The sequence below is a fragment of the Mesoplodon mirus genome, assembly GCF_964341445.2.
Source record: "Mesoplodon mirus genome assembly, chromosome: 12".
In the NCBI taxonomy this organism is placed as follows: Eukaryota; Metazoa; Chordata; class Mammalia; order Artiodactyla; family Ziphiidae; genus Mesoplodon; species Mesoplodon mirus.
Window position 1 is genome coordinate 52,721,937 of NC_138988.1, and position 13,832 is coordinate 52,735,768.

The 13,832-nt window shown below is 40.6% G+C and overlaps 1 protein-coding gene across 1 annotated transcript in view; it reads left to right on the forward strand.

Moving 5' to 3' along the window:
- The window catches only part of CMTM6 (CKLF like MARVEL transmembrane domain containing 6), a 45,494-nt gene extending 32,180 nt beyond the window's left edge, over positions 1 to 13,314 (forward strand). The window contains exons 3-4 of the mRNA XM_082637561.1: positions 7,696 to 7,794; positions 10,568 to 13,314. Coding sequence (XP_082493687.1) covers positions 7,696 to 7,794; positions 10,568 to 10,690 — 222 coding nt within the window. The 3' untranslated portion in view covers positions 10,691 to 13,314. The remainder of the gene's footprint in view (positions 1 to 7,695; positions 7,795 to 10,567) is intronic.
- Positions 13,315 to 13,832: the final 518 nt, after the last annotated feature.

The window sequence follows — 13,832 nt, forward strand, 5'->3', positions numbered from 1 at the left end:
TGCTGTGCACGGGCTTTCTCTAGTTTCGGCAAGCGGGGGCTTCTCTTTGTTGCGGTTCGTGGGCTTCTCGTTGCAGTGGCTTCTTTGGTTGCAGAGCACAGGCTCTAGGCACATGGGCTTCAGTTGTTGTGGCACACAGGCTCAGTAGTTGTGGCTTGCAGGCTCTAGAGCGTAGGCTCAGTAGTTGTGGCGCACAGGCTTAGTTGCTCCGTGGCATCTGGGATCTTCCCGGACCAGGGCTCGAATCCGGGTCTCCTGCATTGGCAGGCGGATTCTTAACCACTGCGCCACCAGGGAAGTCCCTTAAGTTGGTCTCTTGTAGGCAGCATAGTGTAGGTAGTCTCTTGTTTCATCCAGTCTGCCACTCTGTGTCTTTTGATTGGAGCATTTAGTCCATTGACATTTAAAGTAATTGTTGATAGATACATATTTACTGCCATTTTAAACCTTGTTTTCCCGTTGATTTTATATTTCTTCTTTGTCCCTTTTTGTTTTTCCTTTTGTGGTTTGAAGACTTTCTTTGGTATTATGCTTATGTTCTCTTCTTTTTGGTGTTTGTGAACCTATTGTGTGTTTTTGATTTGTGGTTGCCCTGTTTTTCAAGTATATTAACCCTTCCCACTTGCTTTAGACTGGTACTCATATGGGTTTGAACACATTCTAGGGAAAAAAAATTACATTTTCTTCCTCTCCTCCCCCACATTTGATGATTTTGATGTCTTCTTTTACATCTTCATGTTCTTCCTTTTGCTGTTCATTGTGGTTATCATCACTTCCACAGACATTTTTTTTTTTTTTTTTTTCTGTACGTGGGCCTCTCACTGTTGTGGCCTCTCCCGTTGCGAAGCACAGGCTCCGGACGCGCAGGCCCAGTGGCCATGGCTCACAGGCCCAGCCGCTCCGTGGCATGTGGGATCTTCCCGGACCGGGGCACAAACCCATGTCCCCTGCGTCGGCAGGCGGACTCTCAACCACTGTACCACCAGGGAAGCCCCCACAGAAATTTTTCATTTTTTTTTAAAATCTGTATATGAGCTTACTTAAGTGATTTACTTTCTGATTAGGATTTTCTCTTTTCTATAGATTCTTCTTTTCTATTTAGAGAAGACCTTTCAATATTTCCCTTAGGATGGGTTTGGTATTACTGTATTCTTTTAGTTTTTGCTTGTCTGAGAAATTCTTTATCTCTCCTTCTATTCTAAATGATAATCTTGCTGGTAGAGTATCCTAGATTGCAGATTTTTCCCTCTCAGGACTTTGAATGTATCTTGCCACTCCCTTCTGGCCTGCAACATGTTTTTTTTCCATAGGCACCTTTTTTGGGGGGGGGCGGGGGAGCTACATTGGGTCTTCGTTGTGGCACATGGGATCTTCACTGCGGCATGCAGGATCTTTTGTTGTAGCGTGTGGGCTCTTCGTTGCAGTGCATGGGCTTCTCTCTAGTTGTGGTGTGTTGAGTTTTCTCTCTCTAGTTGAGGTGCATGGGCTCAGTAGTTGTGGTGCATGGGCTTAGCTGCCGCATAGCATGTGGGATCTTAGTTCCCCGACCGGGGATTGAACCTGTGTCCCCTGCATTGGAAGGCAGATTCTTTACCATTGGACCACCAGGGAAGTCCCTGGCCTGCAACATTTCTGTAGAAATATATGTCTTGGTGTAGATCTGTTTGGGTTTATCTTGTTTTGGACCCTCTGTGCTTCCTGTACTGGGGTATCTGTTATCTTCTTTAGGTTTGGGAAGTTTTCAGCCATCGCATCTTCAATTCCCTTTTCTCTTTCTTCTCCTTCTAGGATCCCAGTTATGCGTAGATTGGCATGCTTTGTATTATCCCACAGGTCTCTTATGTTGCTTTCATTTTTTTTTCATTTGCCTTTCTGTCTGCTGTTCTGTTTGGGTGATTTCCATTATTCTATCTTCCAGGTCATTTGTTCTTCTGCATTATTCGTTCTACTATTCATTGCCTTTAGCTCAACTTTCATCTCAGTGAATGAGTTCTCTAATTTTTCTTGGTTTCTTTTTTATAGTTTCTAGTTTCTTTTTATAGTAATCTGCATTTCTATCAATACTCCTTAACTTCTTCAGTGTTTTCATTATCTCCTTTTTTTTTTTTTTTTTTTTCCAGTACGCAGGCCTCTCACTGCTGTGGCCTCTTCCGTTGCGGAGCACAGGCTCCGGACGCGCAGGCTCAGCGGCCATGGCTCACGGGCCCAGCCGCTCCGTGGCATGTGGGATCCTCCCAGACCGGGGCACGAACCCGTGTCCCCTGCATTGGCAGGTGGACTCTCAACCACTGCGCCACCAGGGAAGCCCCATTATCTCGTTTTTGAACTTACTGTCTATTAGACTGAAGAGGTCTGTTTTGTTGTTTGTTCTTTTGGGGAATTCTCTTGATCTTTTAATTGGGAGTGGTTCCTTTGCTTTTTCATTTTACTTATATTTCTCTTGGTTTATGAGTTGAGGACAAACAATTATCTACTGTGGTTTGGAGGGCTGTTTTTATGTGAGAGTGTTCCTGTGTAGCCTTTGTGGGTGTGATATTTTTTGGTGCGAGGGCTGTTTTTAGCTTGGATGCCTGCCACCTCTTTCCTCGGTGTATGCTGGCTGTTGTTTATCCCCTTGCTAGGAGGTGTGACTGGTGTTGTGGTGACCAGAACCTGCACTGCATATTGAGTGGGGCCTCCTCCTTGCTCTGTGGTTTTCACTGCTCTATCAGGGGCTGGGTTTGTTCCCTAGTTGTTGTAGTAGAAGCCCCCAGATGCATTTCTGAGTGATGGTGCAAGGTAGGTGGGATTGGCGTGCTCCCATTGGGAGAGGAGCCACTATTTATCTGCTAGAGCTGTTCACAAGTGAGTGTGCTCACCTGTCACCTGTTGTGCGGGCTCACAAAGTACACTGTTGTTGGCACTGCCCTTGCCCCTGTCTCAACCTTGGGAATGCCATCAGTCAGCCCTGGTGTCCCTCTGGCCCTGTTTTCACAAGGCCACCAGTGCGGCCACCAGTGCAGATCCACTGAAGTCAGGTTCCAGGACTACAGTAGTTGTGCACCTGGACCCGCTGTGGGGGCTATGGAGGCAGCTCAGACCCTGGCCCAGCCCAGTCCCCACATGCATGTGCCCACAAAGCCCACAGCTGCTAAGGCCACATCTGTCCCAGCCATGGGAGGACCTGTTGTCCCTTGGATGTGCTGCAGGTTGTCCCAGGATGTGCTGACTTTACACGGCTGGCAGCGGAGGTGTAAGTCTGTGGCTTGCACAGCTGCAGGGAGAGATTTCAGCCCTACCTCCTAAGTTGCGTGGCTGCTGGGGTCCAGCTGTGGTTTCAGCTCTGCCTCTGTGTGTGGGCAACCTACTGGCGTTTACGCCCGGAGCCTGCCAAGGCAGCAGCTGGTTTGCCGGAGCCTGTCAAGGCAGGAGCCCCCAAGGCGGTGGCTGGGGTGTGCTCGCCTGGAGCCTGCCGAGGTGGGGGCTGGCACGTGAGAAAGAGGCTGCTATGGCGGCCTCCATTGCCTCCTCGTACGCCACTTAACGATGGCGCTTCACTTCTGTGACAGGCCTGGGCTTCTTCCGCAAACATCCCCAGTTGCGACCACACCACATTCCAGCCCCTTCAGGCTGTTTCCACACAGCCAACAGAGCCCTCTCCCTGTTCTGTCCTCTAAACCCTGAGTTTCAGCACCCAGCCCCTGTCCGTACCAGCAGATGTGCGTCTCAGGCTGGGATGCGCAGGGCGGTGGCACGGCTCTCTGTGCAAGTCTCTGTTTGTTCTGCCTCCCACAGACCGGTTGTTGCACTCTCCTCTGTGCCTCTGAAGCTCCCTTTCTGTCCTGGTTGATCTCCCTGCCAGTGAGGGGGCATCCCAGGGTGCGGGAACCTTTCCTTTTTCCAGCTCCCTCCCATGGCCGCAGATCCCGTCCTTCTTTCCCTTTTTTTTTTTCCCTTTCGTCCTACCTGGTCACATGGAGATTTTTCCTGTCCTTTCAGGTGTTTGAGGTCTTCTTGCTGGTGTTCAGTAGGTGTTCTGTGAGAACTGTTCCATTTGTGGGGGTATTTTTGGTGTATTTGTGGGAGGAGGTGAGTTCCACGTCCTTCTACTCTGCTGTTTTGACTGGAGCTCCTATTCCCTTCTTTTAATTCTTTAAGCATGAAATATTGCCATTTGCAGTAATATGTTAGTTACTGGACCTAGAGAATATTAAACTTAGTGAAGTAAGTCAGAGAAAGACAAATACTATATGATATCACTTATATGTGGAATCTTAAAAATAATACAAAAGAATCTGCATACAAAACAGAAACAGACTTAACAGACATAGAAAACAAACTTATGGTTACCAAAGTGGAGAGGGAATGGAGGAGGGGACAAATTAGGGGTGTGGGGTTAACAGATACAAACTACTATACATAAAATAGATAAGCAAAAAGGATTTATTATGTAGCACAGGGAACAATATTCAATATCTTGTAATAACCTATAATGAATATAATCTGAAAAAATATAACTGAATCACTTTGCTGTACACCTGAAGCTAACACAATATTGTAAATCAACTGTACTTTAATAAAAAATACATATATATATAATGATTCTTTTACGTTTGAAAAGTTAAAAAACAAGAAGTTGATACCAAACAGCTAAAAAAATAACTTTGAAAAACAGAGTCTGAATCAAATCCATTAAGCCTTTGATGAACACATATGTGCAGTTCCTGGTATGGCCAATATATGACAGTTGCCATTATGTTACCCGATAATAGCTGCTGTCAGTGTTTACTGTGTGCCAGGCACTTTATGTGCTGTGATTTAGAATCTTCACACCTCAATGCTCCATTTTTCTGTTGAAGAAACTTAGGTTGAGAGTGGTTAAGTAACTTGTCCGAAGTTACACAGTGAGGGTAAAAATAAACAGATTTGAACCCAGGAAACTCTCACACTCTGCAGTCCATCATGTGGCCTAGGCAGAATGCTGCTAGAACCACTGCCCTAGTAACTTTAGATGCTATTATGGCAAATATCGTCACCACAAGAGTCTTTGTATAGCAATGACAACAGAACCCATTTGTTTTATGAAGTACGTATTAAGAAGAGGATGCAGAGAATATCTTAGAACTTTTGTTAATTATATTTTTAATCTTTGAAAAGTCGTCCTTTTTACAGATCAGTATGTGATAAGATTTGGACAAGGGAAAAATTCACTAGCATCTGAGCTGGTTGATTTGTAGCTTGAATGTGTAAATTTATGTTTTAAACATTAAAGATTGAAAATATTTTTTTCATTTCTTATCTCAACAGCAAAATAGCACTACTTTCCATAAAAATATTTTTAGAAATGTTTATAGTTTTTTAGTGCTGCATCTGTAGTGTTTAAGAACATTGATCTTTTTGACAAGAAACAATAAAATATTTTCCAGTTTAGTATAATGGTCAAACTAAGCAAAATGTAAAGCAGTTATTACATCAAACTTGAGCATTTAAGAAGTTATTTTAGAGTAAATACTAATTTTAAAATACTGAGGAAAAAAAGAAAAATTAGTCATTTCATCCTAAAACAGCTTTTGTAAATATTGTACTGTATGTCTTTTGGGTCTTATAGAAAGTTTTAAACACAGTTGTAATTGTAGAGTATGTATGTTCTACTTTTCACCTAACATCATAAGGAAGTCATGTTTGTTTGAATGGTTTAAAAATTACTTTTACTGTCTGCTTATTAATATACTTAAATTAAAAAAATCTTTATGTAAGGGGTTTTCTGTTTTAGAGAAAATGTTTTGAGTGTGTGGTGGTGGTAGTGTCTAGGGAGTCTAGGGAGGAACAGTAATCTTTTTGGAAAGAGAATCTTTTCTATCCCATGCTCTTGCGGGTCCCATTGTATCAAGAATAACAATAGCCAGTGTTTATGGAACATTTATTGTGTTTCTGGCACTGACCTGAGCACTTTCCATGGATTAACTCTAATCTATAGAATCACCTATGAATACGATATTGTTACTACTCTCATTTTGCAGATGAAGAAACAAAGGCACACAGATGTTAGGTAACTAATTCAATCATGTAGCTAAGAAGTAATATTACTGGAATGTGAGCTCAGGTAGTCTCGCTCTAGAACCCATGTTTATTGAATACTGCATTATTCTGTCTCAAAATGATTGTCTTGTTTAAATACCTCCTTGAGTGTACTCCAAATATTAGTAAATAGTTTTATATTTGTATGTAACAGATTTAAATAATATTCAGTTCAAAGGAATAGAAAAAAAGAGAAAGTGCTGCAGAAAAACACCTCTTTTAGAAGCAAAGAGGAAATCTCTGAAATTTCTTAAGTGAACTAACAAAATAGTGAATTCTGTTTTGGGTAGTTTTACTGATACTAGGTTTAGTGGAGATTGCATTTCAGAAAACTCAAAGTATCAGACTTAAAACACTTTGGAGTGGCTATCATTTTTCCAGTTTCTCCTCTGAATCAAGTATGTATGTCAAGCACTGTTTTCAGTTGGCATTTGAGAGCGAACCTCATGAGGTGATGCCTGAGAGAGCACTTGGAAACCATGAAGAATTCCATTGCTGTAAGCTGCATTATGATGAGATGTGGATGCTTTTATGTAGTAGATAATCTCATCATACAAGCTCATGTTGGATTACCCCCTTGGCACAATTGAAAACAACATGCTATTCCAAGAAAGCCTAAGTGTCTTTAGTTAATGATGGGTGATCCTTTTGAGTCTCTCTTTTTCCAAAGTGCTTTAAAAGCACTGAAGTACTCTCAGAGACGCCATCCTAGCATGGATTATGTTGAAAGGGAAGAAAAATGCTGTTCTTTGCTGGAAGTAATGTGGGATTTAATAAATCCTTTGGCTTTGATCTTAATATGTCCTAGAGAGGGGACTTCCCTGGTGGTCCAGTGGCTAAGACTCCGTGTTCCCAATGCAGGGGACCCGGGTTCGATCCCTGGTCAGGGAACTAGATCCCACATGCCGCAACTAAAGATCCTGCACGCGGCAACGAAGATCCCACGTGCTGCAACTAAGACCCGGCACAGCCAAATAAATAAATGAATATTTTTTAAAAATTAATACATCCTAGAGAAAAAGATAAGCACACACATGCATGACCTTTGGGGAACTGTTTTTATTTTATTTCATTTATTTGTAATAGAATATAATTGAATTTACAATATCATATTAGTTTCAGGTGAACAACATAGCAATTCAGTATTTTTATAGATTATACTCCATTTAAAGTTAGTTACCAAAAAACGGCTAGATTTTCCTGTGCTGTACAATGTATCCTTGTTGCTTATTTATTTTATACATGATAGTTGGTACTTCTTAATCCCCTTCCCCTATCTTGCCCCTTCCCTTTCCCTTTCCCCACTGGTCACCACTAGTTTATTCTTTGTGTCTGTGGGTCTTTGTTACTCATTTGTTTACTTTTTAGATTCCACAAATAAGTAATAATGGATAACTATTTTTATTAAAACATTATCTTGTGATGTACTTTCTGAATATGCCCTGTCCAGAGTGTGCATAGTGTCCTTTACAGGGTATTTATCAAATACCAGGCTTATTGAAAAGTTAGAAGTTGAAGTATGTAAGTTTGAGTCAAGAAAAAAAAGTCACTGAAGTTTTTTAAAAGTTAAAAATTAAAACATTTGTTTTCAGCCACCCTAACCATGCTGTATTCCTTATGTTTTATGTGTATGTGTAGGATTTTTATATTACTGTGGGAACAGGATTGGTGTTTTTGGTGGCATCCATCCTTTTCGCTTCGACACATGACAGTACCGCGGCTGAACTTGCTGCAATTGTAAGTACCTTTTATCTTTGCTTATTTTTATTTGCTTAGAAATATGGAATTTGGAAAGTACTTGACAGGTTATACAATAAGGGAGAGTGGTTTGTCTTTTAACTTATTTTTTAGTGTAATTTGATTAGAGGCCTAAAAGCAAATAAATATGATAGCCTTAAAAACCTAGAACCTGGGCTTCCCTGGTGGCGCAGTCGTTGAGAGTCCGCCTGCCGATGCAGGGGACATGGGTTCGTGCCCCGGTCTGGGAAGACCTCACATGCCGCGGAGCAGCTGGGCCCGTGAGCCATGGCCGCTGAGCCTGCGCGTCCGGAGCCTGTGCTCCGCAACGGGAGAGGCCACAACAGTGAGAGGCCCGTGTTCCGCAAAAAAAACAAAAAACAAAAAACAAAAAAAACCTAGAACCTGTCTTTAGAATTTGACTGAGTTTTGTTAACAAAAATCCATTGAAGCCACGTATGAACTTTATTGCTAATGGAAGTGGTAAAATTGACTTGATTATCTCATATTTCTCCCCTTTTTGGTTCAACAGAAACACACCTACATATCATGTGCTGTTTTAGGTGTAGAGAATAGACAGGAGAAATGACCCCAAAGTTCAGCTTAGTATAAGAGATAGATAAGTAAATGTTTTTATCTGAAATCCTTGAGGGACCAAATGTTTTTTAGAATTCAGAATATTCTGCATTTTAGAAAGGTAATACTGTGCATATACTGTATTACACACCTTCAGAGGGCCTGGGCAGCACCTTGTAATCCAACATATTAATTTTTCTGAAGCATCTGAATATTCACAGTAAAAGAGATAGGTAAAGACTGTAAAGAGTTTTACCTTGTGTCAATTTTGAGCCAAGTAAATCATGAAACTTCGAGTTTTTGTTGCTTTTTGGACTTCAGAATCGCAAATCAAGGATCATGGACTTAATTGGTGCCAGTGCTGTGAACATGAACAACTAACAACTCGTTAACAAGTCCTCTTACCAGTCAGCTGATTTCCAATTATTGCTCTGTTCATAAGAAAACTGAAGTTGTAATTAATTGAACTGTCAGCTAATAGATCATTAAAACTGCCTTTTATGATAGAACAACTCAAAAGGAGTTCAGAGAATTAGATAGCTATAACATATCTACCTATTTATGTGAACACGGTTTCTTAGTACTTACACGTGTAAAAACAAAACAATAAAATTAATGCCGAACCTTGATGCATTCTAGCAATAAGTACTATTTAGTCATGGATACATGAACCAGTTGAAGAGAAAAGAAGCCTTATGCTTAATTTGTTTGTAATCATATTTTTGTTGCAGAAGAATATGATAGGGTGAATCAGTAAAATACTTTCTAGTGTAAAAATGTATTACTGTAAAATCCTGTGGAGGAAGTAAAATAAAGTTGAGGAAATGTTGAGTTCGTGGGGGGAAAGAAAGCATGTCCTAAAATTACCAGCTATTAAAAAAAAGCTTATTTATGTGTTTTAATTAGGTGGTATGTCAGAATGTTACAGTATTCAGATTTCATTAGGTATATTTAAGAGCGACTGGTGGTTTAAAAGCTCAGTATTTATAATATGCTGGAAATTACCTTTTGCAACTAGTTAAATTATGAAAATTATATAGACTGAAATGGGTGAGGGAGTCCATTTTTTAAAAAATTGTGATGTGAGCAGAAGAGCTAGAAGATCATTTGGGTTATATGCATAGAGGGTCCTTTATGGACTGGAGCTCTCTAAGGCAGTCAGAGATGTCTTCGTAGACAAGATGACATCTGATCTGCCTTTAAAGTGTCAAATAAATTTGCCAGTCAAGTAAGGGGACAGATGCCATCAAGCCAAAATACAGACTCCAGAGTGGAGAAGAGACTTGGGTTTTGAGGGGTGGAATTGATAATTACATTTTGGTGGGCTGTGTTGGGGACATCCAGGTGAATTAATGAATTGGGAGCTCCGTTTGCTTTACAGTGAAATGAGGCAGAATGGAGGGATGGGGTGTGAAGGGCAAGAGACTGCAGCAAACGACAACAAAATGTTAAACTTCATGGAGATGGAGCCTTAGAATTGGGACTTTAGCCGTAACCTACATCGATTTTCTCTTTTTACAGAGCTCTTCTTTGGCCCCCTTCCTTAAGCGTTTTCCTAGTGAAGAAGCTAAATTTGCACCATGGTCTTCTGTCTCTTGACAGAATTCTCAGAATGTTTGATTAGATGTTAGAAGAGTACAATGAGGAAGTGATTTAAGGAAGAGGTAGTAGGTAGTGGCGTCATGTTGCTGTGTCATTACAGTGTGACAGTGAGCTGGAAAATATTTTTTAGGTAATTGAACCATTTAACCTAAAAGTATCTTCAAAATAGAATTTCTGTTTTGATACAAATAACCTTTTCCATTTTTACCTAGGCATGGCTGCCTGCTCTTCTCATCTGTCAGTCTAAACCACTGCTAACAATCCGGTGTTTTGTATCATGTTGTAGGATTTTGTTTTTCATCTATTAACCTTAGCTTCATAGATTGGCACCTCACACATACACACACACACAAGACAGGACATTAATATTTTGTGAGACCTTGACTAATGGCCATTATTCTGGATTTTTTTTGTAACTTCTTTCCATTTTTTGATGACCTTAAAATTTTTTTAACCACTAATGTTAAGAATGATGTGTATAAGATAAATTGATGAATTGTCTTGCTTGTATTAAACACGATCAGAGCCAAGTAGGAAATGTGAGAGTATATTGCAGCATTCCTCATATAATCTTTGCCCCCTTTTCCCTCCTCAGGTGTTTGGATTTCTAGCAAGTTTTGTGTTCCTGTCTGACTTTTTCATTATGGTCTATGAAAAACGTAAGGAGCCCCGGCCAAGAAAACCTGAGGCTACTGTTAGTGAACCACTTAATGCTTAGAGACTCTAGGGGAACAGGTGTTACGTCGCCACTGCATGGTGCCTGAGCCCTGGCAGAAGGTCTTGTAGAGTCTGTCATTATTAAACCACTTCTTTTGGAGCGCAAGGCAGAAAGGCAGTTTGATCAGTATTGATTGGACTGTGTGTCAGTCACCACAAATTGGGCCAGAGGGCTTTTTGTTTAAAAAAAATTTTTTTTTTTTTTTGGTAACAGTTGAAACTTGTGTCAGATGAAGTTTTGTTTTGTTTTGTTTGGAGGTGAGGGCAATTGTTTGTTTAAATCACATAGCTCAACTGATGATAAATTATTCTGTCATTGTTACTAGGCTTAGCTTTCAAATTATGCTTTATAGCTGTATAAACAGCATGATTAAGTTTATCCATTTAGAAATGGTTTCATTTTTAAATTAATTTGCTTAACTATAACTTTGCTTTTTGATGACTAGATAAAATTTAATGTATATTTAAGAGATCAATATTTTAAATGTTGGTCTAGGTTTTTTCCTTAAAATGTAAAACCCAGGCTTTACTGTATCTCACTCAGAGTTAAAATTATACCGTAATATTTTAGGATAATAATAAACTTTTTCTGAGACCTTTTATAGCCTAACAGAAAATGTATGGGAGATGCTGATATTTTACATAAAAGCAACAGCATCAGTAACCCCATGTTTATACTGTACTTTGGTTGTCAATATCAAGTAAAAAAAAGATCTTTATATAGAAAGATAGAAAAATGGAAGAAACTGCTATCATGACTAAGGACCAAAGATAAGATACACTTTTGCACAGTGCAGTGAAAGTAGTTATAAAAGTAGGCCTCAACCACTTCCAGATGCCTGAAGAGATGAGTTCATACTAGAAGACAGAAAATTGTTTGCTCCCTTTTGCCATATGATTATTTCTACTGAAGTTAATACAGCTCTGCAGGTTCTGTTCAGTGTTTTCTTTGTTCAGTGTTTTCTTTGGAGCCAGCCTTCTTTTGAAACCTCAATCTTTGATTTTTGATTTGAGAGCCTCCCTTTTCTGTCTCCTTATCAGAATGGTCCATGTACTACTTCATCAGGCATAGCTGGGCCTCTGGCTCTGGCTTCCTTGATGGCAGATTCTCCAGAATCTTGGGCCCTTTTAATTGCATAGAGTATAGAGCAGGATCTTTAGGGTTCTTGTTCCCACATAGGAATTGCTCTGGTTTCTCTTCAAAGGAGACCTTCTTAAGAAAGTGAATATCCAGAGATTCCTGCCCAGTTTAATACTGTTGATGGTGTAAGAAACCATTCTCAGAAGACACTTCATACCCAGTTCTGATAATCTGGAAGAACTGTCTGTTGCTGGCAGTCTGTCTTAGAGCCAGCCAGCCAGGGCACCTTGAGCAAGACTTTTCTTAAAGTGGGTCCTTTTTTTTTAATTTTTTATTTAAACGGGACCTTTCTGACCAAGTGGTTCACAGACTAGACCTTTCTTGTCCTCCTGGTAGATTTTTTTGACTCAAGACTGTAGGGCTCAGGCAATGAGCCCATGCAATCACATCCTTCAGTACTTCGGTGAAAGTCTCCTGGGCTAGTAGGTTTTCTGTCTGAAAGAGTGGAATCATGTTTCCAGTGAGACAGTTTAATGACCTCATCCTTTTTAAATTTCTCATCTGCCCATTGTGTGTTGTGGATGGTTTTCGGACGCAGGTGGCCAGACACAGCTTCTGCTCTTACCGACTCAGAACCTTATCCATTTGTATCAGAGCTTGGATGCTAGTGCTAGTGGCGATGTCACCACTACCTGCTTGGGAGATAATGAAGCCAATCTTGGATGCTGTTTTTACTAGGTGTGCTGTCTGAGAGAGGAGAAATAGCCTGGGTCTTGGGTTCAAAGATAAGCAGCTCATGATAGGCAGGTTCTCAAATTTCACATCCAGCTATACCGTTGTCCTTTTAAGTATCATCTGCACCCAGCTGGGATTCAGAGCAGACCATCTGGGCTACCTCAGGGTCCCCACTCATGCACTGGGCTCAGTTGAGTTTGATGGAATGTCCTCTGCTGGCCTCACATCCACAGCATGTTGGCGTGGAACTTACTTAAGCTCTGCGTGTTCTGAGGTTTCACTTCCATTTGTTTCATTGGCGCTGAATGGACCTCTTAGCTGGCCACCGAAAGGTAATATCTTCACTGGTATTTTGGGTCACTCTAGAACCTTTCTTCACATTGTTTTTTACAGGACCCATGGCTGATTAGCCTCCGTCTTCTATTGTAGAAGGAGTTAGTTAGGAGTAAAAAGATCTTTGTGGTAAATAAAAATTTCAAAATTTCAAGGTGAACTTGAAACCAAAAATACTGTTACTTACAGAAAAGGGCACACCCAGTTAACGCAAATGTAAAATAATTTATTAACATTTATGGTAAATTTATATTCTACACAAATAGGCTGTTTAGAATGGTTCTTAAAAATGATAAGGGAAATGCACATACAAAAATTTTATAATTGCTATACTTCTGTTTGGGGACTGGGAAATGTATTTTTACATTGTTTATAGCCAATCATTTTTGTATTTAATAATTTTAAATCCTGAGTCTTTTATATCTCTGTGTCAAATTTTGTAGTCTTCTTTTTAAATAAACACACTTTATTGTTCACACCTTTGTAGTTGTTTAATTATTATAAAAACATGGTGTTTAAATGAAAGCTTTCTCCAGAGTTCTAGGAGTTGGCTCTACAACCTTGGTAAGAATACTGGACTTTGGATCTACCTGGGCGTGGGGCATGGGTAGACGTCCAGCTCCTACCCATGGGCTGTCCCTCTTCTTGGAAAGTTGGAATACACATTGAAACAACATTTTTAGGGAGCCGTGTGTGAAGAGTTACAAAGGAATGGGCTTCCCTGGTGGCGCAGTGGTTGAGAGTCTGCCTGCCGATGCAGGGGACATGGGTTCGTGCCCCGGTCCGGGAAGATCCCACATGCCGTGGAGCGGCTAGGCCCATGAGCCATGGCCGCTGAGCCTGTGCTCTGCAACGGGAGAGGCCCGCGTACTGCAAAAAAAAAGTTACAAAGGAATATTACGGACTAAATATGCCTTTAAATACTCCCAAAGCAGCAAATTTGGACTCGATCACATTTCTCAGTGTGGCCAACCATCCTAAAAACAAAATAGGT